This window comes from Elephantulus edwardii, unplaced genomic scaffold, assembly GCF_000299155.1.
Source record: "Elephantulus edwardii isolate Elephantulus edwardi_28Jun2011 unplaced genomic scaffold, EleEdw1.0 scaffold00100, whole genome shotgun sequence".
Taxonomy (NCBI): domain Eukaryota; kingdom Metazoa; phylum Chordata; class Mammalia; order Macroscelidea; family Macroscelididae; genus Elephantulus; species Elephantulus edwardii.
In genome coordinates, this window is record NW_006399850.1 from 9972241 (window position 1) to 9998639 (window position 26399).

Below are 26399 nucleotides of genomic sequence, written 5' to 3' on the forward strand. Positions count from 1 at the left end.
AGTATTGAGAATACCATGGACTGCTAGGAAAACAAACAGATTCATCTTGGAAAGGGTTAAACCGGGTGGCTCCTTGGAAGCAAGGATTCTGAGGTTCCGTCTAACATATTTGGAACATGTTGTGAGGAGAGACCGATCCTTGGAGAAGGACATCATGCTTGGGAGGGTGGAGGGATGGAGCAGGAGGGGAAGATCCTCTGTGAGGTGGATTGATTCAGTGACTGGGATAGTCGGGATGGGAGTGTCGGAGACAGTGCTATTGGCACAGGACAGAACAGAGTTTAGGGCTGTTGTACATAGGGTCGCTATGAGTCGCAAGCGACTAGATGGCACATAACAACAACAACAACATGACCCTCAGTATTATGTAATTATTCTGTGTTTTATAATAAATCATAATCTCTCTAAGGATTTTGAAACTCTATGTCTTACATACTTTGGACATATGATCTGGAGAGACCAGTCCCTGAAGAAAGACATCATATTTGGAATGGGGGAGGGACAACCCAGGAGAGGAAGACCCCACAAGAGATGGATTGACATAGAAACTAGGGTAATGGGGATAGGTGACTCGGAGACAGTGAGACTGGCTCAGCATATAGTAACTTGATGACACATAACAACTATGTTAATAAGGTAGGATCAGAGATGGTTAGGTAATGATGTAATCATTAATGATGTAATCTTATGAGGTGTTCTGAGATATGACCAGTTAATCAACTGAAAAAGAATAAGGGTGGACTGCAGAATCCTTAATTAGGTCACATGAGATTTTCAGTATTCTTCTCTAACAGTACAATGCTCTTGGAAGCTCCACCCTGGGACATACTACTGGATTTAACCCTCTTCAGGAAATTGTGATTGTGATCCTGCGGGGGATTCAGGACTCAGGGTCCCACTCAGAATGAGCCCTCCCATCCTTGTGTCTTTTTATTTTTTTTAAGACGGCTTATGAAGATGCAACTCACATGCTTTACAATATATCTGTTAAAATGAACAATTTCAGCCAGAACAATTTCTCGTTCATCCAGAAGTTAGAAGAAGGAGACTGCAGTTTCTCCTGTAGCACACTTAAAAGCTGCCCTGCAGTGTCCACTCCAGCTGGTGTATCTAAGTGTGAGACAGGTACACATTGGGATTTTCTGACATTAACAGCATAAGAGGAGATTTAAAAAAAACCAATTTCCCAGACATAGAAATAAAAAAAGAAAGAAACAAACAAAGAAAGAGTATTTGTAATCTTATTGCTATTGTCATTTCATTTTAGAGGAGCATTCTTTTAAATAGTACAGCACTCTTAAATTGTACAGCAATCTTAGGTCAATTTGCTGTACTAAGGTAATCTGAGTTTGCTGTGAAGATGAACCTTGTGCCATTGGGGGTCAAATGACATAATGACTGCCCATGGTGGACAATGTTTGGTAGAGCTCCCAGTTTTAGACAGGTTTGGAAGCAGGACTGGCATCCACTTCCTAAACCACTTGCCTCTAGAAACTCTATGAACCTGGAGAAACGACGATGGTTATACAAAAGCTTCAGGCCTTTTGTTCGTACGGTTTCTATGAGCCATGTGCGAATAGAGAAAAATCAGCAACAACAACAACAATATGCTCAAAAGCATATATGAATGCTTTTCTGTAAGAGCATGATAAATTTCACATTCTGTAGCTGGCTTTAAATATAACTCATTTTTATGTCAATTTCAGTTTCCTTATCTAGAATTACATCATTGGATGCTTCATATTTACCCACATTCAGTTGTTGTTGTTGTTGTTGTTGTTATGTGCCGTCGAGTCGCTTGCGACTCATAGCGACCCTCTGTACAACAGCCCTAAACTCCGCTCTGTCCTGTGCCATTCGCACCATCTCTGACACTCCCATCCCAATTATCCCAGTCACTGAATCAATCCACCTCATAGAGGGCCTTCCTCTCCTGTGCTGTCCCTCCACCCTCCCAAGCATGAGGTCTCTCTCCAAGGACCAGTGTCTCCTCACAACATGTCCAAAGTATGTTAGACAGAGCCTCAGAATCCTTGCCTCCAAGGAGCCACCCGGTTTAACCCTTTACAGGACAAATCTGTTTGTTTTCCTAGCAGTCCATGGTATTCTCAATACTCTTCTCCAGCACCACAGCTCAAAGGCATCAATTCTCCATCTATCCTCCTTGGTCATTGTCCAACTCTCTGATGCATAACAAGTGATTGGGAAGACCATAGCCTGTATCAGAGGCACCTTAGTCTCCAGAGAGACACCACTGCTCTTCAGCACTTTGGAGAGGTCCCTAACAGCAGACTTTCCCATGGCAATGCACCTTTCAGTGAGCATCTAATTATTTTTCTATTCTATTGATTTATTTGAGTAATTTACCACTCATATAAATTGTTGTTGTTGTTGTTGTATACCGCAGAGTAGGAATTGACCCAAAGCTGACCCTGTGGCAAGTTTTCAGAGGCAGTTAATCACACGGAAGGAGATTGCCCATCCTTCTCCCAAGGAGCAGCTGGCGTCTTGGTAAGAGTGCCTCTGGAATTGCAGTGAAGTAGCTTCTTGCCATTAGGCCACAGATTACATACTTGTAAATAATAAGTGTCCATACATGCATATGTTGAGTACAGAATAGTATACAAGTATTGGAACAAAAGTTACAAAAGTAATTCTATATTAAGAACCACTTGAACTATATTCTGTATAAACCGCTTGAACTGTGTATTTTTGTGTATCTAAAAGTAATGTTAAGTAAAAATATTTTATGATCTACCTCCTATTACAGTCATGTATGTATGCATAACCTTTATTTATCCAAAACTAGTGCAGATGATATTAACTCAGTGAATTTGCACATTGCTGAATGTAACATTTTAAGAATTTGTATGTTTTGTCTGCTCAGGAATTTTCCTTATAACTCTTAAAATCAAATTTGAATATATGATTGTTCTAGATTGCAGATGTTATATTTTGAATATAGCAGATTTAGTCCATAACCTCCACATTACATATTTTAATTAAGAAAGGCTACATGTTATCAGGTAGTTCATAATTCTGCTAGGAAAAATCATACAGGAAATAAAAAAAATTAAATAAAATTGTAAAATGTGTTTAATTATCTGTATTATATCTCAAAATAATGTTTACAATATTGAACCATTTTCAGACATCATACAACTAATTATTACAGACATTAGCATCAGTTTTCAGATATTAGTCCAAGCAAAGGGGCTGTAATTGAGTTGGTGGAGATCCTCTGAATGATGGCAAGGCAGCTCCAGAGGAGTCCAATAGCTTTCCCTTAACTCAACACATAAATTGGTATCACATTGGTTTCTGCAGAGAGTAGATTATACTCTCAGTTGGTTGTAAAATCTAAATTTGCTTCTATATCCCATTCTTGTTGCCAGATAAAAAGTAATCCTCTCCAGCATATGTTATTTAATTGCCATGGGCTGAAAGATGGATGTCATACTGGAAATAATTTTCCACTTTATGTGTGATTGACTTTTCTTTGTTTATAAATGTGTCATTTTGTGTCTAAAAGGAATTTGCTTGGAAATGTATATAGAGATGTGTAAATAATAGATGAAGATCTGTAATTGTATGTAACTTATTTGTGGTACAGTCCTAAGCATACCTATATCTGTATCTGTATATTAATCAATCATTTGCCTATAATTATTTCTAGAAACCAAAAGACAATTCATATTTAAGAGAGTTATACACAAATAAATAAAATTAGTATAGTGTTTTTGATGATCATTTTGAATTTTTAAATTATTAATTCTATTAAAACATGATAATTTGCTCTTTCTTTCTCATTAATTTTCTTCAAATCATCATTTAAATATTGCCTAAAGTCAAGTATAACTAAGAGAACTTTTAGAAAGTAAAAAGTCTAAATTTTGCATGATCTCTTACCTTATATCTTTTAAAAATTATGAAATTTCCACTTTGACCTGAGATTTAATAGAAAAAATTAATAATCACAATATATGGATATTTTCCCCCTTTACTGATCTCACTCAAAGAGAAAGAACATAGAATTAATACTCAGTGGCTAGTGATAAAGAATTGTGCTACCAGTGCAAAGATGCTGTTGTTATTGTTGTTATGTGCCCTCGAGTCGCTTGAGACTCATAGCGACCCTATGTACAACAGCCCTAAACTCTGCTCTGTCCTGTGTCAATTGCACTGTCTCCGACACACTCATCCCGATTACCCCAGTCACTGAATCAATCCACCTCATAGAGGACCTTACCTCCTGCACTGTCCCTCCACCCTCTCAAGCATGATGTCTTTTTCCAAGGACTGGTCTCTCCTTACAACATGTTCAAAGTATGTTAGATTGAGCCTCAGAATCCTTGCCTCCAGGGAGCCGCCCAGTTTAACCCTTTCCAGGATGAATCTGTTTGTTTCCTAGCAGTCTATGGTACCCTCAATACTCTTCTCCAGCACCACAGCTCAAAAGCATGAATTCTTCTTCTATCCCCTAGTCACTGTCCAACTCTCTGATGCATAACAAATGATAGCAAAGACCAAGGCCTGTATCAAACACACCTTAGTCTCCAGAGAGACACCACTGCTCTTCAGTGCTTTGGAGAGGTCCCTAACAGCAGACTTTGCCATCACAATACATTTTTTAATGCAAAGATAACTGGTTTAAATCCACCCGCTGTTCCATGAGAGGAGGTCAGCAATCTCCTCCCATGGGATTCACTGCTCTGGAAAACCCCGGTAAGGTAAGCTGTTGGTTGGTTCCAGCTCAACAGTGCACAACAGCCATGAGAATTTTACTGTAGCATTAAGGTACAGTATGTATATGTATATGTATATGTATATGTATATGTATATGTATATGTATATGTATATGTATATGTATGAACTTCCGGATGTATTATGACATTAGTCATGTTGTCCCTGGTGTCCCTCTCCTAATCAGCCTCAATTCTGGCAGTTCTCTGTCAGTGCTTCACCCAATTTTTATAAACTCCAATAATATTTTGTTTGCATGTGATATTAATGATATTGCTTAACAATTTCTACATTATGTTGTATTACCTTTTTTGGGGGGAAAGGAACAAATGTGGATCTTTCCCAGTCACTTGGCCAGGTAACTTTATTAAAAATTTTCTGAAACAGACTAGTGAGAATATCTTATGCTACATCTGTTAGTTGAAACATATTAATTGGCATCTCATTAATTTCTGTGATCTTACTTTTTTTCCCCCTCAATGCCTTCATTGCAGCTGGAAGTTCTTCCCTACGTACCATGGGTCCTTATTTTTTTTAAACTTGATAAGGTTTTATTTTAATCAAAACCATAACATGATCAGGGTTGCTCTTCTGAAATTACTAATTTCCCCATATCTGGATGCTATTGGATAATAGATCTCTCATCCATAAATTAATTATAGAATGAGACGTACTCAAACAATATCCATGCTGTCCCCCATGCTTTATTTAAAGGTAACTTTGTTTCTTCAACTTTCGGTTTAAAGGATAAAATGAAGAGGATTCAAAAGCCAATTCTAAAAGCACCTCCTATGATGTAGCACCTCGGAAAGCAGCAAGGATGTGCAGGGTCCCAGCACTATCCACAGGCAAAAAACTCACTGAACAGTCTTGAGCTACTGGGATATAAACAAGGAAAACTCAATTCCTGATAAACCCTTTGTTGCCAAGTGAATTCTGACTGAAATTACCCCAAAGGGCAGAGTCGAATTGCCCCCTGAGGTTTCTATGGCCATGGTTTTTACAAAAGTACACTGCCACATCTTTCTCTCATGGAAAGGTGGATGGGTTCAAATAATTGATCTCTCATTTATCAGCTGAGTCCTTCAACTATTGTACCAGTAAACCAAAACCAACCACCACCACCTGATTCAGCACCTCAAAAGATAGAGTAGAACCATTTCTCTATTTGGCCTCTCAATTTTTTTTATTTTAATTTTTTAAAATATTTATTGTATTATTTTTACGTGTACCATCAAATCAGATCTGACTGGTACAGGAGGAGATTGCCCCCCCTTCTCCAGCAGAGCATGTGGTAGATTTGAACCGCATACCTCTGCGATTGCAGTGCAGCGTCTTGCCACTAGGCCACCAGAGCTCCCTTTCAAATTTTTTAAGACAATTTTTATTTTGTATTGTTCTACCTACAAAGTTAATTTACATTGGTTTTTCACACTGAATCTTTCCAATTTTCTTTACCTACCCCTCCCTCTACCCATCAAATTGTACAACCCTATGATTATCCCCCTACCCATCCTCACCCCTCTGCTCCTCTCCTCCCACTCGTGGATCCTCATGCATGTGTAACTAGTTATCATTCTATTGCTAACATAATGGTCAAAAATATGGAATGCTTCATGAATTTGCATGTCATCATTGTGCAGAGGCCATGCTAACCTTCTTTGTATCATTGCCATTTTAGTATATATGCTGCAAAAGCGAGCACTACTATAGGTTCTTATGTTACTTCTGTAATGTTCCATGTCAGAAATCTTCATCCTGGAAAGGGTTAAACCAGGTTGCTCCTTGGAGGCAAGGATTCTGAGGCTCTGTCTAGCATACTTTGGACATGTTGTGAGGAGAGACCGGTCCTTGGAGAGGGACATCATGCTTGGGAGGGTGGAGGGACAGCTCAGGAGGAGAAGGCCCTCTATGAGGTGGATTGATTCAGTGACTGGGGTAATTGGGATGGGAGTGTCAGAGACAGTGTGATTGGCACAGGACAGAGCAGAGTTTAGGGATTTTGTATATAGGGTCGCTATGAGCTGCAAGCAACTTAAGGACACATAACAACAGCAAGTTTATTTACAAAACTTGAATACAAATTTGAACAAATTCTTTTAATTTCCCTCATCCCCCCACCCATAAAATTGTACAACCTAATTATTAATCTCCCCTTCCCCCTACACATCCACATCCCTCTGCTTCCAGCTTCTCCCACCTTCCTGGATCCTTATACTCATTCTACAATAATTATTTTATACAATATTTATCCTTGTGGACGTGAGTTAGTTCACTCAGCATAATGCTCTCCAGTCCCTCCCAAGTTAGGTAATATTTTACAAAGTTATTGCTCCTGCATGCTACATAGTATTCCATTGAGTGAATGTACCATAATTTCTCAATCCGTTCTTTTGTGGTTGGACCTGTGGGCTGTTTCAATGTTTTTGCGATGGTGAATAATCCTGCTATGAACATTGGTGTATAAATATCAGTTTATGCCTCAGTTCTCATATTCTCAGGGTATATTCCAAGTAGTAGAATAGCTAGGTCATATGGAATTTCTATGTTCAGCTTTTTGAGGAAGCACCAAACTGCCTTCAAGAATGGTTGCACCATTTTACAATCCCACCAACATTTAAGAGTTCATTTCTCATCACATCCTCTCCAACATCTATTATTTGCTGCCCTGTTAAACTTTGCCACTGTTACTGGAGTGAGATGGTACCTCATTGTGGTTTTGACTCGCATCTCTCTTACTGCCAGAGATTTGGAGCATTTCTTCATGTGTTGTTTTGCCATTCGAATATCTTCCTCTGTGAAAATGCTTTCCATGTCTTTTGCCCATTTTGTAATGAGTTATCAGTCTTTTTCTTGTAGAGGCCCAGGGGTATTCTGTAATCTTTTGTTATAAGACTCTTGTCTGATGGTATTACAAAAAAACTCTGTTAGAGTTAATAGGCCAATTTAGCTGAGTGGCAGTATATCAGATCAATATCCAAAAGTCAGTAGGATTCCTCTACAGTAACAAAGAGAATTCAGAGAAGGAAACCAAGAAAGCAATACCATTTACAATAGCTGACCACAAATTGAGATACTTGAAAGTGAACCTAACTAGAGAGACAAAAGACCTATACAAAGAAAAATACAGAGCATTTCTGAAAGACATAATAAAAGAACTAAAGAAATGGAAAAATATGCTCTGTTCATGGATAGGAAGACTCAATATGGTGAAAGTGACAATCCTACCAAAAGCAATCTACATGTTCAATGCAATACCAATCCAGATACCAAATTCCTTTTTAAAGGAGATTGAAAAAGAAATGATCAAATTTATTTGGAGAGACAAGAGACACCGAATAAGCAAAACTCTTCTGAGAAACAGAATGAGATTGGAGGCATAGCACTCCCTGACCTCAAAACCTACTACACAGCAGTGGTAACCAGTATAGCATGGCACTGGTACAATAACAGGCACATAGACCAATGGAACAGAATTAAGGAAATAGACCCAGATATTCAACATGGAAATCAAAGCTATCAAATGGGGAAATTATACCCTCTTCAACAAATGGTGCTGGCAAAACTGGACTTCCACCTGCAGAAAGCTGAAACAGGATCCATATCTCACACCATATTAAAAAATCAACTCAAGGTGCATCAGAGACCTGGGAGTATAGCCCCAGACCATGATATTCATAAGAGACAAACTGGGATCAAGCTTAGAAGCACTAGTGCAAGGTATAAAGACTCTGCCAAATACAACCAGAAATGTACAATCTAAAGAGGATAAAATTGATGCATGGGGCCTTCCAAAAATTCAATCCCTTTGCATATCAAAAACTTTTTCCAATAAGGTGAAAAGAAATCCTACAGACTGGGAACATAAATATTTTTTGATGATCATAAGTAACTTCTTCTTGTTGGAAACCAGCATTTAAACTACTATACAACAAGGCTATATTTTTATATTTACTTATGGTTTTACAATTTCTGTCTTTCTTAACTGTAAAAAAATGTGGACTTCCTTCTGAAGGAGTTTTATTGTGGGTTTTTGTTTTTTGGAATTTTTTTTTAGCTTGAATAAAACTCCTTGAAATTTTCTTATAGCACAGGTCTATTGGTAATCTATTTTCTTTTTCTAAATATGACTTTGGTATTTTTCTTTATTATGTTGTTGTTGTTGTGATATACTCATGAGTCAGCAGGTTTTCAGAAACTAAATCTTACAGAAGATTACCCACCTTTCTCTCATGGAACTTTGCTGATGAATTTGAGCCTTGTGCCCTTATGTTGGCAGCAGAATTACTCATCCATTATGCCACCACAGTTTATATATAAATGTACAGCTCACTCAATCATAGATATAGATATGTGTATCTCTCCTTTATTAGCAGACTTTCACTTCTTTCAGCACTTTAATTTTTAAAATTTTCTTCCATCTTGCTTCATTTTTATTTCCAAAGAGAAATTAGCAAGTAATCAGAACTTATTTTGTTTCTTTCAATGCAGTCTTATTCTGTGACTGTTTTTAATATTAATTTTATCATAACATGTATTTTTAGTTTTCTTTGTATTTGTCCATGTTTCATGATCATTGAACTTGAATTATTTATTAAATTTGGAAACTTTTCCACCTTAATTTAAAAAATAATTAAGTTCCACCTTTCTTTTGATACTCTAATGATATATAATGTTGATATCTTAATATTTTCCTACATGACACAGGTTTTGTTCCCTCTGTGTTATCAAACCCAAGACAATCTTAGTCCTATTTAGCTACAGCTAAATGGTAAATGTTTTTTAACTAGTATTTTAACTTGCTGTTTGTTTTGCTCTTTTTCTCCCCCCCCACCCCAATCAGGCTGACTGCCAGAGTATAAAATTCATCCAAAGACTAAAAAGGATACCTGTGAATATTACTGGTAGTTTTAACTCTGGTAATCTTCTCTTATATATCCTACACATTCATGTCACTTAAAATCTGTATACTCTGAGCTCTAACTCTTTAACTTAATAATACTGTCTAAGCTTTGTTTAGAGAACTCTAATGGCCTAGTGTGTGTATTGTGTGCCACTGAGTCGAAACCTGTTCATAGTTGACCCTCTAGCAGGTTTTCAGAGGCAGTAATTTACATAGGAGGAGATTATGCCCCTGGGAGGCAAGGATGGTGAACTTCATCATTCATATTTTGGACATGTAGCTAAGCAAGATTATTCTTTAGAAAAAGACATCATGCTTAGAAAGATGAAAGGTGAGCTAAGGAGAGGAAAATCCCCTATAATATGGATCGATATGGTGGCCCCAGCCAGAGTGTATTAGAGATGATGAAGATGGCACAGTATAGGGCAGGATTCATGTCAGCCATTCATGGGGTCCCTATGAGTTGTATTATATTTGACTGCACTTAACAATAAATGGCCTAACGGTAAGGACTTGCACTGCCACTATCAAGTCATGCAGTTTAAATCCTTCAGCTGCTCTGCAGAAGAAAGATGGGCAGTCTCCTCCTGTGTGATTTACTGCCTCTGAAAACCCTATGAAGGGTCAGCTAGGAGTTGATTCTAACTCGGTGGTACATAACAACAACAATAATAAGTTTGCTCTGTTTTCCCTATTTGTACTATAATTTATGAAATGTCTTTAGGTGCCACCACAGGGTTTGTTTTCTCTGATTCTCTTCTCTCCAGGTTCATAGTAATTGCCTCCTGTTTTTTTAATATCTGAAAATTGTACATAAAATATATTAAATTGTCGATCAATACTTTGCTATTGTAAGACATTACATTTAATGCTACTTATTCTGTTATGAAGAGGAACACTCTTCATTTTGTAAGGATGATCATTCTTATTCGTTATTTTCACATTTAAATTAGATATAAGTCAAACTTCTGAAAGTTTATTTTATTCATAAAACTACATATTTACATATTTCATATTTGCATTAAGTTAAAATATTGTTGTTTTCTCTTGTTGCCTTCTTAGTATTTATGCAGTTTATGAGAACTAATCATATATAAATTGGCATTTTTATTTTTAAGTGTTAAATATCAATACTTGACATCTAACTGGCAAACAAAATTACCAAAATGGTTATTATTTAAAAATAAATTTGGATACAATAGAGAATTAAGTTATTAATAGAAGATAAATTAAAAATTGTGTATTGTTAATGTTCTCAAATATTGTAGAACTTTTAATAAATTATTTTCAAACATACACTTTTATTTCTGACATAAAAATTCTCATTTAGTAAATTTGATATTTATGGTTAATTTGCAGCTTTGCTATTTTGAAGCAAAAGATCTTTTATTTTCAGTAAGGGTGTTAGGGTTGTGCTATATCAAAATAATTTGTAAAGACAAGCAAATTTAATCAATAGTTATCTTCAGAGGATGCCACAAAAGTAAGTAAATAGCAAATATTGCCCCTTATTTTTTCCATCTGGACTAGTTTAATCAACTACATCTAAGTTCTTAAATATGTCTTTACACCAAAAGATATTTATCTGACAAGATGTCCTTCAGAGTTTAGCAGAAGTTTTCCTGAATTCCCAGGCCTCCAATCTATTTGCTTTATTTATGTGCAGTAGAGTGCATGAGACATATGTCAAAGGTGCCATTTAACTTGGAAAATTATTATAGCATCGTGATACCCTCATTTTCCCCCATTCAATTTTAATTCTAAAGAGATCGTGAATGGTAAGTTAGTTATTACTTAAGAGCCATTCTATTCACCCTTACAGTGTAGTTATTTATTATTTTTATGTACATAGATGAATATGTTCTTTTTATATTCCAGTTTGTTTGAAATATATCATTCCAATAAGTACAGAAACATGAATCAAATGATTGAATGCTGACTCCCTTTTATTTGTGTCCTTTTTTTACAGGCTCTTAAACCTAATCTACAATGGAAAAATTTCTTTTTTATCTGTTTTTCATTGGCATAGCAGTGAAAGCTCAGATCTGTCCAAAGCGTTGTGTTTGTCAGATTTTGTCTCCTAATCTTGCAACCCTTTGTGCCAAGAAAGGGCTTCTGTTTGTTCCACCAAACATTGACAGAAGAACTGTGGAACTGCGATTGGCAGACAATTTTGTTACAAATATTAAAAGAAAAGATTTTGCCAATATGACCAGCTTGGTGGACCTGACTCTGTCCAGGAATACAATAAGTTTTATTACACCTCATGCTTTTGCTGACTTGAGAAATTTGAGAGCATTGCATTTAAATAGCAACAGATTGACTAAAATTACAAATGATATGTTCAGTGGGCTTTCCAATCTCCATCACTTGATATTGAACAACAATCAGCTGACTTTAATTTCTTCTACAGCATTTGATGATGTCTTTGCCCTTGAAGAACTGGATCTGTCCTATAATAATCTAGAAACAATTCCTTGGGATGCTGTTGAGAAGATGATTAGCTTGCATACTCTTAGTTTGGATCACAATATGATTGACAATATTCCCAAGGGGACTTTCTCCCACTTGCACAAGATGACTCGGCTAGATGTAACATCAAATAAATTGCAGAAGCTGCCACCTGACCCTCTCTTTCAGAGAGCTCAGGTACTAGCAACCTCAGGAATCATAAGCCCATCTACTTTTGCATTAAGCTTTGGTGGAAACCCTTTGCATTGCAATTGTGAATTGTTGTGGTTGAGACGCCTGTCCAGAGAAGATGACCTAGAGACTTGTGCCTCTCCTGCACTTTTAACTGGTCGCTATTTTTGGTCAATTCCTGAAGAAGAGTTTTTGTGTGAGCCTCCTCTCATTACTCGCCATACGCATGAGATGCGAGTCCTGGAAGGTCAGAGGGCTACACTGAGGTGCAAAGCCAGAGGGGATCCTGAACCTGCAATTCACTGGATTTCTCCAGAAGGGAAGCTCATTTCAAATGCAACTAGATCGCTGGTGTATGATAACGGAACACTTGACATTCTTATAACAACTGTGAAGGACACAGGTGCTTTTACCTGCATTGCTTCCAATCCTGCTGGGGAAGCAACACAAACAATGGATCTACACATAATTAAACTTCCTCACTTACTAAACAGTACAAATCATATCCATGAGCCAGATCCGGGTTCTTCAGATATCTCAACTTCTACTAAGTCAGGTTCTAATGCAAGCAGCAGTAATGGTGATACAAAGATGAGTCAAGATAAAATTGTGGTGGCAGAAGCAACATCATCTACAGCACTACTTAAATTTAATTTTCAAAGAAATATCCCTGGAATACGTATGTTTCAGATCCAGTACAATGGTACTTATGATGACACCCTTGTTTACAGGTAAGAAATATAAAGCACATTTTTATATTTACTGTGCATTTAAACTTAGGAACTGTTAATGTATGACTGATTTTAAAAAAATTAGTACTACTCTGTGCATTTTATTTACATTGTTCTATTTTTTAAAGTGTATAATGTAAAGCTTGTGAAGGTGAAGAAATGTGGGAAAATATTTTGAATGGTGGTGTTTTTAGATATCAAATTTATATTTAATATCATGCTTACTTTTCTTCCCCTCATCTAAGAGATGTGACTATCAGAGAACAAGATTGATATATTTAAAAATTCAAAAAACATACCAGAACTTACACATCCAAACGAGTGTTCTTTCCTTCAAGGAAGTCACGTTGGGAGGCTATACCATTATCCCAATGATGCTGCCATTGCTCAAAGCACTTTTGGAATTACCTTTAGAACCTTCGTCACACTGTTTTGAATATCCTCAGTGGTGGCAAATCTTCGTCTTTTGAGGGTGAATTTGCATTTTGGAAACAGCCTAAAGCCATTTGGAGACAAGTCTTGTGAATAAGGTGGGTGATCAAGATGGGCATTGCCATTATTGGTCAAAAATAGGATGTAACTATAAAATAATGAGACTGATTTTTCCGAGTGAATGAGTTATGTGTGTGTGTGCTGTCTCATGTCCATGGGTTCTCAAGGCAGTTCCAAAGAGAGAGAATATGTCTTTTGAGCAGTGAAAGTATCACTGGATTTGGCTATATATATGATAAGGACGTTAATGGGGAAATGCAAATCTGACTAGAGAATTTCTGGTATGTTTTTCTAAAGTTCAGCCTCATTGATTTATAGTCACATCTTGTCCAAGTTTGATTGGAAATAAATGTCTTTCTCCTCCATATGATTTCATGTGTGATGGAATACTAGTATTCATAGAAAATGATGCTAAATCATGGATCTGAAACAATTTTCTCCTTTAAGTTTTTCAGAAATCAGATCAACTTATTTCTTATATACCTAGGTGAATTCTTGAAGATAATTTAAATGTTACTCATGTACAGAAATGAGAGTAATTTTTTAAAACTGAGCATGTGCTGGCAGGAAGAAAACTAACCGAGGCAGGCTACCTGTCTGATTAATACTGAGCAAGGTTCTACATGGCTGACTTTTAATTTCTTCATCTCTATAAGGAATAGATTAGACTAAGTGGTGCCTAATATCCCTCTCACAACTAAATGCATAGGGATATAGACAATGATGCATGTATATTAGCATAAAGTAGTTTGCTCTTGTCAGGCCCAGCTCTTCACCTGGGCTATGGGCATTTTTATGGATTGCCAATGATAATTACTTTCTATTCCCTCTATGTTTTGGTAGCTACTAGATTGTCTATATATGTTAAGATCTATGAAATAGGTCAGACTTTTATTGTCCAAATTTCAAGATTTTTAACTCTGTGATAAGAAGTAAATTCTAGGTAACTAGAGCAAATGGCTTAAATTCCTACCTCTACGGCTTGTCTTCTGTAAAACAGTGATAATGCCTACCTTGGAGAGTCTTGTAAAGATTAAATTATAATGGGCATATGTTCAGTAATGCTTGGCATTATCACAAACTCATTAAATGGTAGCTTTTAGGATAATATATTCCTGCAAAGGCATGAAAGTTCCTTGGTACATTTAGAATACACAATATTTATTTGGTTCTATAACAGACTGACAGTGATATAACTTGAAATTTCTAAAACATACTTTTTAGGGGGAAATATAATTCCAAGCTGGCTTCTTCCCCCCTCCCCAAAGGAAGTCGTTGTTAATATTTTATTTGATTACTACTCAGAAAGTAAAGAAAAAAAGTGGGTACAAAATAGGTGTTGAGAAAAAAAATGTAGGTATCTTGGATTGAGAATGTCTATCATTTTTTATCAAGTTGGAAAAAAACCTGTCTTCTTAGGGAACTTTTCTTCAGCCTCCCATGAATATGAAGGATATATGCTCTGGTCAGCAGCTATGGCTAGTTGGTGGTTTCTAAATAATATCACTCATACATTTTCCTCCCTTTTCTTTATAAATACAAACATACTAGCACTTAAGTGTTGAAGGCATAAGAAAGACATGAGATCTGCAAATAAAGTACTTTAATCTTAGTCATTACCTTAGTTGTTAAAGACAGATTTAGTGGGTAAGACCTCCTAGCTGCTTTTAACTGCTTTGGAAAAAAATATATGCTGGGAAGTACATTTTCCATTCTGGTTTCTAATGTGATTGTCAGTGTTTTCTCTTCCTTCAAATTGGCTTTTAGTCACAGAGGTGTTGTAAGTGCTAAATGGATTTGTTTAGTAGTCAGATAATGTCACAGTCACACCTTTCAAAAGCAATTTGTCATAAATGATTTTTTAGCAGTGGCTTTTATTAGGAGTTCTGCTTTGCCAAGCATTGTAATTAGTAGGCTTGTCAAGGCACAGAGCAGCACCATTAATATAATGCAGACTCCTACAATGACTTTTCATCACTTTAGCTGGGTAAAATATAAGATTAGATCACTTCCTCATATTTCATATCTGTTATAATGTGCTTATCTTAATAAGTACTGAAATGAGACAGAACTGAAGTCATAATGACTGTGTGTGTACTTTTTTTGTTTTGTCATAAATATTAACACAAATTCCGTTGTCCCTCAGAATGATACCTCCTACGAGCAAAACTTTTCTTGTCAATAACCTGGCTGCTGGAACTATGTATGACTTGTGTGTCTTGGCAATATATGATGATGGCATCACTTCCCTGACTGCCACAAGAGTCGTGGGTTGCATCCAGTTTACTACAGAACAGGATTATGTGCGTTGCCATTTCATGCAGTCCCAGTTTTTGGGAGGCACCATGATTATTATTATTGGTGGAATTATTGTAGCGTCTGTGCTGGTTTTCATCATCATCCTTATGATCCGGTATAAGGTTTGTAACAATAATGGACAACACAAGGTCACCAAGGTCAGCAATGTTTATTCTCAGACTAATGGGGCCCAAATGCAAGGCTGCAGTGTGACGCTGCCCCAGTCCATGTCCAAACAAGCTATGGGACATGAAGAAAATGCTCAATGTTGTAAAGTTGCCAATGACAATGTTATCCAGCCTTCAGAAACTTGTTCAAGTCAGGACTCCTCTACCACTACCTCTGCTCTGCCTCCTACCTGGACTTCAAGTACTTCTGGTTTCCAAAAGCAGAAACGAAAGACTGGCACAAAGCCAAGTACCGAACCGCAGAATGAGGTTGTCACAAATATTGAGGCCCAGAACACTAACAGGAACAACTCGACTGCATTGCAGTTAGCTAGTCGACCTCCTGATTCTGTCACAGAGGGACCTGCATCTAAAAGAGCACATTCAAAGCCAAGTAAGTTTCTCACTTTGCCTGCTGTGAGATCCAGAGTGAGGCGCAGGTACTCCCTGAATGGAGAATTAAAAGAATACTATTGTTACATTCATTCGCCGAACTCATGTGGACTGTTGTCTAAAAGAAGCATGTCTATGAATGGGATGTTAATTCAGCCCAATAGTTTTGATGGGCATAGTGGAAAAGCAACTCTTTCTTATTCTGAGTGGATATTGGAAAGCACTGTGTAACATCCACCCCGCCCCTTTCTAATAAAAAAAAATGTTTTGAGAACACATATAGGAAATTAGAAATTGATATTGCAGTCTTGTCCCTCTGAAACACGGTTTATATATTCAGAGTTGTGCATAAACTTCCTAAATATATATATGGCAGCTGTAGTGTCTTAGCGGTAAGGAGTTGTGCTGCCAGTGCAAAGGCAGGTGGTTTGAATCCACAACGTGCCCTGCAGGATAAAGATTAATAGTCTCGTCCTGTGTAACTTACAGCCTCTGAAACTCCACTAGAGGATCAGCTGTGAGTTGGTTCCAATTTGACAGTACATAACTATGTATCATACAAAGATAGAACGATTAAGAAAAAAAAATAGCCTGATATAGAAGCCATCCCTTTTACTAGTCTGAATGGGTTTTCAGGTTCTGTGATCAGGCACAAAATGAATGTTGCCATAGGGGGAAGAAAAAAAAGTCTTACATAAGAAATGTTTTCCTTCGGTCTTACAGAGGATCACCTTTGGTTAATGGGTCATTTCAAATGAGGAGACTGTATCTTACTTTTCAATGACAATGATGCTGCCTCTGTTTTAGGCAAATATTGTAGCAAACAACTCTTGTGTTATAGTGTCATCGAAAATAAAATATATTCAGTAAGCATATCCAGACAGTGTTACTATAAATACCATTCTAAATTGCATTCTAGGTTCAAGTGCCTTAATGGTTCTAGGATGTTTCAAATCTTTTACACAACTTTTTAATTGAGGTGGGTTAGAGAAGGCAATATATTTGGTTTACAGAAACATCTAGGTCAGTCTTAAATCACAGACTTCAATGTCATATACTTTTGGGCATATGAAGATTTCACTCATTCAATACTTATTTGCTACATAAATGAGTTTTATATTTTTCTTAATGCTATTTAAAGAGGGACACACAAATTTAAAATTTTCTCTGTCCTAAAATTTTCTCTATCAAGGATGTGTTTATTTTTATCAACAAGAAAACTTCTAATGAAGTTCAAATTACATTTATAGATAGTTCATAGCTCATTTTACCAGAAAGTGGCTTAGTTTTCTCCTTCTGCACTATAATCCTATCTTCCTTTGCCTCTCAGAATAAAAGTATTTATTATTTTAATTGAAACTGAGATAATAGTTAATTATAACTGTGCATTTTATTGGTACTACATCATAAAAAGGGAATTTTAAATTTAGTCTGATATAATACTGCTGTTTTATAATATGCTATTCTTGGAAATTTATTTAAGTGAGGGACAATAAATAAGCATCCTTATTTACTTGTTTAAAATTTACAGCATCATGTTCTTACTTGACGATGTTTTATTTATAAATACCATTAATCAAGGTTAACCAAAAATGTTGATTTTTTAGAATGAAGCCTTTGTGGTGACTTAGACCAATACCTTGGTATGGAAGGACATGAAATGATAATCATAAGTAGAAACTTTGGATGTGAAAATGACTCCTAAAGAGTAAAGTGAATCCCCAATAATGGCTTACTAACTTTTCAAGATAACTGGACTGTCCACACAGGTGGAGAATATCTGAATCATTAGTTTAATTTCCTCCTGGTAGAGGCATATTGAGAAGTTTCGGTTGTATGCTAATTTGAGAGATACACATTGTCCCATACATAATTTACTATGATGCTATTAAAAGATTGCAGTAGTCGCAAAGTACTTTCAATTCCAGTCTGGAGGGGTGGGGAATTTCCATCGGCCTCACTTTATCTTGACAGTTCCTAAATTCATCTGCTTTTTCTATAGCCTTCATTTTTCTAAAATATGGCACCTATTCAGTGTTGAGGTATGCAATCCCTTTTTTGAGGAATAAATAGCATCAGACGAATGTTACTGCTTTTTAAAATCAAAAGAATTGCTCAAACTGAACTGCTAGTATTTTCAATAATACTGTTGTTAAAATCTCTAATCCCAGCTAAATATTTTCAATTACCATCAATTACATAATTTCTCTGAAGGTGACAGTTGACAAAAGCTTAATTTTCCATTTCCTACCATTTATCTTCATAGTATTAAAAATGCTGAGTACACAAAACCTTTCAAGATTTAAGTAAACTAATCCCCAAAAAAGTAATAGTAGAAGGTTGTGATCAAGGATAAGCAGATCTTCAGATCATGCGACATAGGCTTAGTTTAGCATGTCCCCTTCAAGCTACTGATTAACTTATTTCTCATTTTCCAGTTGAAGTCTGTCTGGTGCTTTCAAAATCAATTGCTTGCTTTTGTTTTTAAGAAACATTTTTGAGTCTAAGTGGCTTTTATCTCTCGTAGAAACTTAAAGCTTTTAGTTACTGGCACATGTGAAATATATTGTTTTATTAAACCCACTGAAAGAGATTTAACGTTTTTATTTTTAGAATACTTTTAGGGAATTTTAACCAAGCCTTGAACATTTCTAAGACATACAGAAAGTGAAATGTTAGCCTATATTATTGTATTATTGTTGTCTGTCAATGCTATTCTATTTTAAGTAGTTAGCAAAAGATTTCTGTAATAAGAGGGTCAAATTTTGTTAAAAATTATATGAAGAAACATTTTCATAGATCAATGTCACCTTGAAGTGATAGAAGAAAAAATATAGGTAGAGAATAAGGTGGCAATAAATCTGAATTGACTCAGTGGTAGTGAATTTGCTTAGTTACTCAGCTGAATCAGTACGTAAATTGATAAATGAATGAATGCATGAGGTCTAGGTGTGCTAATATGGATGTTAATTATCACAGTTGGGATTTGTGAGCCAGAGAGTGTAGCACTATAAGAAAGAGGTATTTGTTGACTTTTTTCTCTTGTTTTTCTTTATTATTGCTTGTATTTCTTTTTTAACCAGACATACTTAAGTCATCTTAAGCATATGGTTTGCAGTTTATTGTTGCTATGTGGAGTATATTGTTTTAATTATGTTTCTTTCCCTTTTTAACCATTTTATACTATGATTTCAGCTTGTTAAATATGAAAACAAACTAACAAAAATCAGTATTTGTTATACAGCATAATTTAACAGATATTTACTTCACACATTTTTATAATAGCATGTGTTTCTTATTACCTTGTGTTTTTCATAACTGTCCCTGGTTTTAAAATAGCTAACTAAAATTACCTCCTTAAAAATATGTGCAATATCTTTGATTGTCATAAACTAATTGTGAAATATCCAAAGATGCCTAAAAAATTTAACAATGAGCACATTTTGGTTAGAAGATTATTGTTCATTCTTTATATGTAGATAACAATTTAAACTGGATACCTTTAAATCCACTCTGTAGTCAGTTTATTTTTGTTTTCTAACAACTAGTGGAGTCAGGTGATTTGAAGTCACGAAAGTATTGAATGATGGTTAGTACTATAAAATGATTGATTTTTACTCTGTGCAAACATGGTGAAATTCTTTTTTATATTTAGGTTATTTTTTCCTTGATGCTGTTTTATATGTTAATTTTATACAACTCTACTTGACACATAAACTTGGAAAAAGGAAAATGAATAGAAGTTCATTTCCTTTATTGAATTTTTGAAGGAAATGCACACTAATAGTTATTTATAATTTAAGTTACTGGAGCAATACTTTTTTTTTTTTTGGAGCAATACTTTTAACTCTGCATTTGCTGTATTATGCATTGGCCCAAAGAGAACTATCAAGTATTATGAAAAGCAATTGCAACTAACCCAAGCCCTGGTAAGTGAAAAAGGTAAAATAATAATTTTAAAAGGTAGGTGAGTCTTTAAGAAATAACGTTTATTAAGAATCAATAAGAAATATTTTAAAGTCTATTTCTTTAAGAATGAATTGATCATAACACTGAAAATTTTGTTCCTAGATGCTTTGCTCACTAATGTTGACCAGATTGCCCAGGAAACACAGGTGAGAGTCATTACTTGTTGCATAATTCAGTACTTATGTGTATATAAGTTTATAAATGAATTGTTAACTTTTACATGACTAGTCTCCGGTGGTGATAAGGAGCTGTGCTTCCAACCCAAAGTCATGTGGTTTGGATCCACCAGATGCTCCACAGTATAAAGATGAATAGTCTCCTCCTGTCTGTGTGATTTACAGTTTTTTTAAAAACCACAACAGGGTTAATTATGATTCAGTTTCAACTCATCAGTACATAATAACTGTTTGTATAATTTGGTAAATTATTTTTTATTAAAACTTACTCATAATGTTCAAGTGTAAAGATTGAAATTCCTTTTAATAAAATTAATTTCTAAATATTAAATTTAAAAATACTTCTGTTTGCTGAATATTCTTTCGACTGTAAGAAATAAAGCTACAATGGTATAAGCTATTTTTTGAATCACTCTTGCATGATGTAACATTCTTTTTTACAATATATTTCCCAATGCAAATATAAAGGCTTGTTATTTATACCTATCCTTGACCTACACATTCAATTAAGGCATAATGTACCATCTCACATTCTAATTATGCCCTAATAGAAGTGGACAAAAGTGTTTAACTATTATCTAAAAGGAATAAAGTACATCTAAAATGGAACAAAAGACTGTATATGAAATATTCATAGTATTTCTTTTGGCAGTAACTATTTACTCTTCTTAACTTGTTTTTGGTTTTTAGTAAGTTTCAAATGAGTATTTGATTCCAGCATTTTAATTGGATCAGAAAGTGTGTTTGCAGAGCAGAACAGCATTTTAGCAATCTGTTCAAACAGCTGGAAGCAGCAGCCATTTGCCTAGGAGTTGGCACAGACAAAATATTCTCTTTTTAAAAGTTCTAAAAGGAGCTATGGATGTATCTGGCAGTAGTAAAAGCAAGGTCGTCTTATTCAACATTTTGTATCTTAAAGATAACAATGTCTTGGTCAATCTTTCAGATTTTTCCTTAATGAATTCCAAATTTACATCAAACAAATGTTTTCATGCATCATTTCTTGATTCAATCCAGGATCTCATTCTTGCGTTTCTAAAAAGAACAGATGGCTTTCTGGATATAATCAATAGTATAATGTCTGGCACAAGCTTTCTGCTCAGTTTTCTGTATTTAATTGACCTGTATAAAGATTCAATATTTCTCAGCTCCCTTTTTTTCTTTCTCATACTCACTCAATCCACTCTTTTCTCATTCTCTCTCATTTTCTTTCCCTCTCCCTCTCTCTCTCTGTCTTTTTCTCACCATCATTCACATTAAAGGAAAACGTTGATTTAACATCACTTTTGTGCATCTTTCTGGGCTCACGAGTAAATTTTTTTTAAGAAAGATGTTTAATCTATCAGAAGTAAGATCATGAAAGATGTCATACATTATATGAAGATTTAGAAGCAGAAAAAGCTTATGTTTCTCTGGTTTATTTTTCAATTGACCAACTAATTTAATTTCCAAAATAGTCAAATATTGGGAATGCATATTTATTATTGTGTTTATTTATTGCTCATTATTTTGTTAGTAGTGAAATTTAGGGAAAGGTAATCATTTTGCTATTATTTTCATTCTGTGAGTACACACAAGGCTTGTCAGTATGACAAAAATATTCAAATAATAATGACTTTAATATTAAATTATAATTCTTTGCATCACAATAATCAGTATCAAATTAGCTACAAAACAGCTTACAATTCTTATCAACACAAAAAACAATTTGCTAAATTAAATACAGAAAGGTGGGGGGCAAAAATTTCCCCAAAGTTCATTGTGTTAAACCACTCCATCATTTTTACAAAATACTGTTCCTTTTCTTTCTCCCAAAGCCAAACCTCTCATCTGTGTTCTGGGGATTACTAATTCACTAAAAGGTACTTAAGAAGTTCGTGCAGTAATGAGGCAGTTGGCTTAGGTCAGGAGACTCTCCCAAGTAAACATAAAGGGAATGTCTGGAGATTCCGGAATGCAGTCGTCTTTTATTGAAGCCTAGACCATGCCTCTAGGGGACCTATAGGTGGCGATATAGGCCATGCCTTACTTTAGCCTTTGTTGTTGTTAGGTGCTGTGAAGTCAAGTACAACTTTTAGTAACTCTATAAATAACAGTACTGAACCCTCTCCTATACCATGCCATCTTTACAATATCTGACACTATTGAACCAATTACAACAGTCAATCCATCTGGTTTAAAGTCTTCCTTTCTTTCATCACCTCTCCTTTAGCACATCTTTAATCAAAGCAATAATTTCCTTCCATCCACTAAATTAACCACCTGAGTGGGCTCAGACAATTGTAATGGTTCCCATTTAACATATCCATGCAGCACTGACCTAAGGGAAGACTTATATGCCGTCAGTTTAACAAAATATATTAGAGAAATTTCCCCAATAGACATAATTTCCATATTTTCATCAACTAGTTTAACTTTAGTAGTGTGGAGTCTCAAGACATCAATGGATAGAATAACCACTTCGAAAAGTAAACAATTTAGACCACAAATACTAAATTAATTAGCATCAACTATAGAAATTTGGGAAATAAAGTTAAAATTTAAAAAGTAATAAAAGAAAACAACACTTACATACCAGATCTAGAGGATACTTCACCCTCTCCTGGGAAATTATACTCTTGGGTTATCAGCATGCTGCAAACGGAAGAGAAGAGGCACTGAGCCACAAGATCAGGCCTAGAGTAGAAGTTCAGAGAAAGAGAATTTTCCTCAGAACTGTCTGAGAGAGAAAGCCTTCCCTAATACTAGTGCCTGGTATTTGGACTTATAAACTACTAAACTCAAGAGATACTGGCTGTCACATGAGAAACTGGCAGTAGAGCTAAGTATTCAGAATCACAGAAGCCAAGAAGACTTGAGATCTAAGGCATCATCATCTCAAGGGTGGGATAAGGGGAAAGAGGTGCTGAATGGCATAGACAGGAGAAAAGGGGGTACTGGTAGAGTATGGAAAGGGGTGGGTCACACATGAGCCAAGGACGGATGGCAACACTGAATCTATTGGTTGCTGATATAATTGTCTTTCATCTGCTCCGTTATGTAAAATGCTAATCTGTCAGACTGTTCTAAATCTGAGCATTCAAATTAAGACAGACTAGGAAAAAGAATAGGTCATCCACTTCTGAAATATATTAGGCCTTCAAAACCCCTATGTGCAATAGAGTACACTTAGAGTAAGATAAAAAATATACTCTGATAAATTTTAAAATTTAAAGAGACAAATTCCTTGAAACTCATGCCCTACCCAGATTGACACAATCAGATGTAGAATACTTGAACAGAACCATTACAAAAGAAGTAATTGAGCAGGTCATAAAAGAGACTCCCCCACAATAAAGTCTTGGACCAGATGACTTCATAGCTGAATTCTACTAAACATTCAGAGAATATCTATCATCAATTCTACTTGTTATTAAAAAAAATAAAGAAAGAAAAGAAAAAGAAGGAACACTCCCAGGGACATTCTATGAAGCAAACATAACCCTAATACCCAAAGAAGGCAAATATATTACCAAAAAGGAAGACTATAGGCCAGTATCTCTCATGAACATAGATGTAAAAATCCTTAACAAAATCCTAGCTAACATAATTCAAAGTCACATCAAAAAAATAATCCATCATGACCATGTGGGATTCTTAAGAGGTTTGTGAGGATGGTTCAACATAATTTCAATAATCAACGTATTTTACCACATTAACAAAGCAAATAACAAGAACCATATGATCCTAACAATTGATACAGAAAAGGCATTTGACAAAATCCAACACCTGTTCCTGATTAAGACACTCAGCAAAATCGGAACAGAAGGGAATTTCCTCAATGTAATGAAAAGTATATATGGAAAACCAAGATCCAGTAATATTCTCAATGGAGAGAGAATAAAAGCATGTGTATGGGGGGGTGTGTGGGTGTGTGTGAGAGAGAGAGAGAAAACAGGGACTTGACAAGGATGCTGACTGTCACCACTTCTTTTTAATAATGTATTGGAAGTACTTGCTAGGGAAATATGACATGAGAAGAAAATAAAAGATATCCTGATTGGAGATGATTAAAGTATCTCTATATGCAGACAGTATGATAGTGTACATGGAAAACCCCAAAATCTCTTAGAGCTAGTAGACAGTTTTAGTAGAGTGGCAGAATACAAGATCATGATCCAAAAATCAGTAGTATCCCTCTACAGTAACAAAGAGAACTCAGAGAAGGAAACCAAGAAAGCAATACCATTTACAATAGCCAACCACAAATTGAGATAGTTGGGAGTGAACCTAACTAGAGACACAAAAGACCTACAGAAAGAAAAGTACAGAGCATTTCTGAAAGACACAATAAAAGACCCAAATAAATGCAAAAATATTCCATGTTCATAGATAGGAAGAGTCAATATTGTGAAAATGACAATCCTACCAAATGCAATCTACATGTTCAACACTATCCCCAATACAGAAAAATTCATTTTTAAAGGATATCAAAAGGGAATTTGTTACGCTTATTTGGAGAGGAAAGAGATTCAAAATAAGCACAGCACTTCAGAAAAACAAAAATTAAATGGGAGGCATAGCACTCCCTGACCTCTAAACCTGCTACGCAGCAGTGGTAACCAAAACACCATGGTACTGGTACAATGACATGCACATAGACAAATAGAACAGAATTGAGAAACCAGAAATGGACACATCTATTTGTGGTTAACTTATATTTGACAAGGAAATAAAACCCATCAAATGGGGAAATGACAACTTCTTCAACAAACGGTGCTGGCAAAACTGGACTGCTTACTGCAGAAAGCAGAAACAGGTTCTACATCTCAAAGCATACACAAAAATCAACTTCAGGTGGATCAGAGACCAGGGAATAAAGCCCAAAACTATAAAGTTCATAAAAGACAAACTGGGGCCAATCTAAGAAGGCCTATCAATGGTATAAAGGGACTGCAAAATATTGCCAGAAATGCACAAACTGAAGAGGATAAAATTGACAAATGGAATCCTCTAAAGATTAAACCTCTGTGCCAATAAAAAAACTTTTTCCAATAGAGTGAAAAGAAAACCTACTTACGAGGGGAAACCACAAAACATTTAGCAACACCATGTCAGAGAAAGGTTTCATAATAAAACTTTACAGAATACTCCTGGACTTACAGAAGAAAAAGACAGATCATTTAATTACAAAATGGACAATAGACATAGAAAGACCTTTCACAGAGGAGGACATTTGGATGGCCAACAGACACATGAGGAACTACTCAAAATCACTGACGATAAGAGAGATGGAAATCAAAACTGCAATGACAATCTCACGGCAAAGCTTAGCAGGGAAGCAAGTAATAAATGTTGGAGAGTATGTGGAGCGTTGGAACTCTTATACATTGATTGTGGGAGTGTCAAATGGTACAACCACTGTAGAAGGCGGTTTGGGGTTTCCTAAAAAAACTGAACACGGAAAATTCATATGATTCAGCTATTCCACTGCTTGGAATATACCCGAGAAAATAAGAACTGAGGAACAGAAACTTAAATAACAATGTCCATCATAGTGTTTATGTCTCTTAAAAAACGTATTTGCAATGAATAAGTCATTGATTGTGCAAAATTCAATCATTCTATCTCCAGCTTCATTTCTGTCACCATGTCCATGTTTTCCAACTACTGATTCTTCTTCCCTGCTCCCAACTTTTGCGTTCCAGTCGCCCATTATTATCAATACATCTTGATTGCATGTTCGATCTATCTCTGTCTGTAAGAGTTGGTAGAAATCATCTATTTCTTCTTCTTTGGCTCTCATTGTTGGTGCATATATCTGAATTATAGTGGCATTCACTGGACTTCCTTGTAAGCGTATGGATAGAATCCTATCACTCATAATGTTGCACTTCAAGGTGGA

The 26399-nt window shown here is 35.6% G+C and overlaps 1 protein-coding gene across 1 annotated transcript in view; it reads left to right on the plus strand.

Annotated features, from left to right (window-relative positions):
* Window positions 1-26399, plus strand: part of LRFN5 (leucine rich repeat and fibronectin type III domain containing 5) — a 395075-nt gene that overhangs the window by 356735 nt on the left and 11941 nt on the right. Inside the window, exons 3-5 of the mRNA XM_006891573.1 lie at window positions 11616-13020; window positions 15659-16371; window positions 20442-20485. Of these exons, the coding sequence (XP_006891635.1) occupies window positions 11636-13020; window positions 15659-16371; window positions 20442-20485 (2142 nt within the window). The 5' untranslated portion in view covers window positions 11616-11635. The remainder of the gene's footprint in view (window positions 1-11615; window positions 13021-15658; window positions 16372-20441; window positions 20486-26399) is intronic.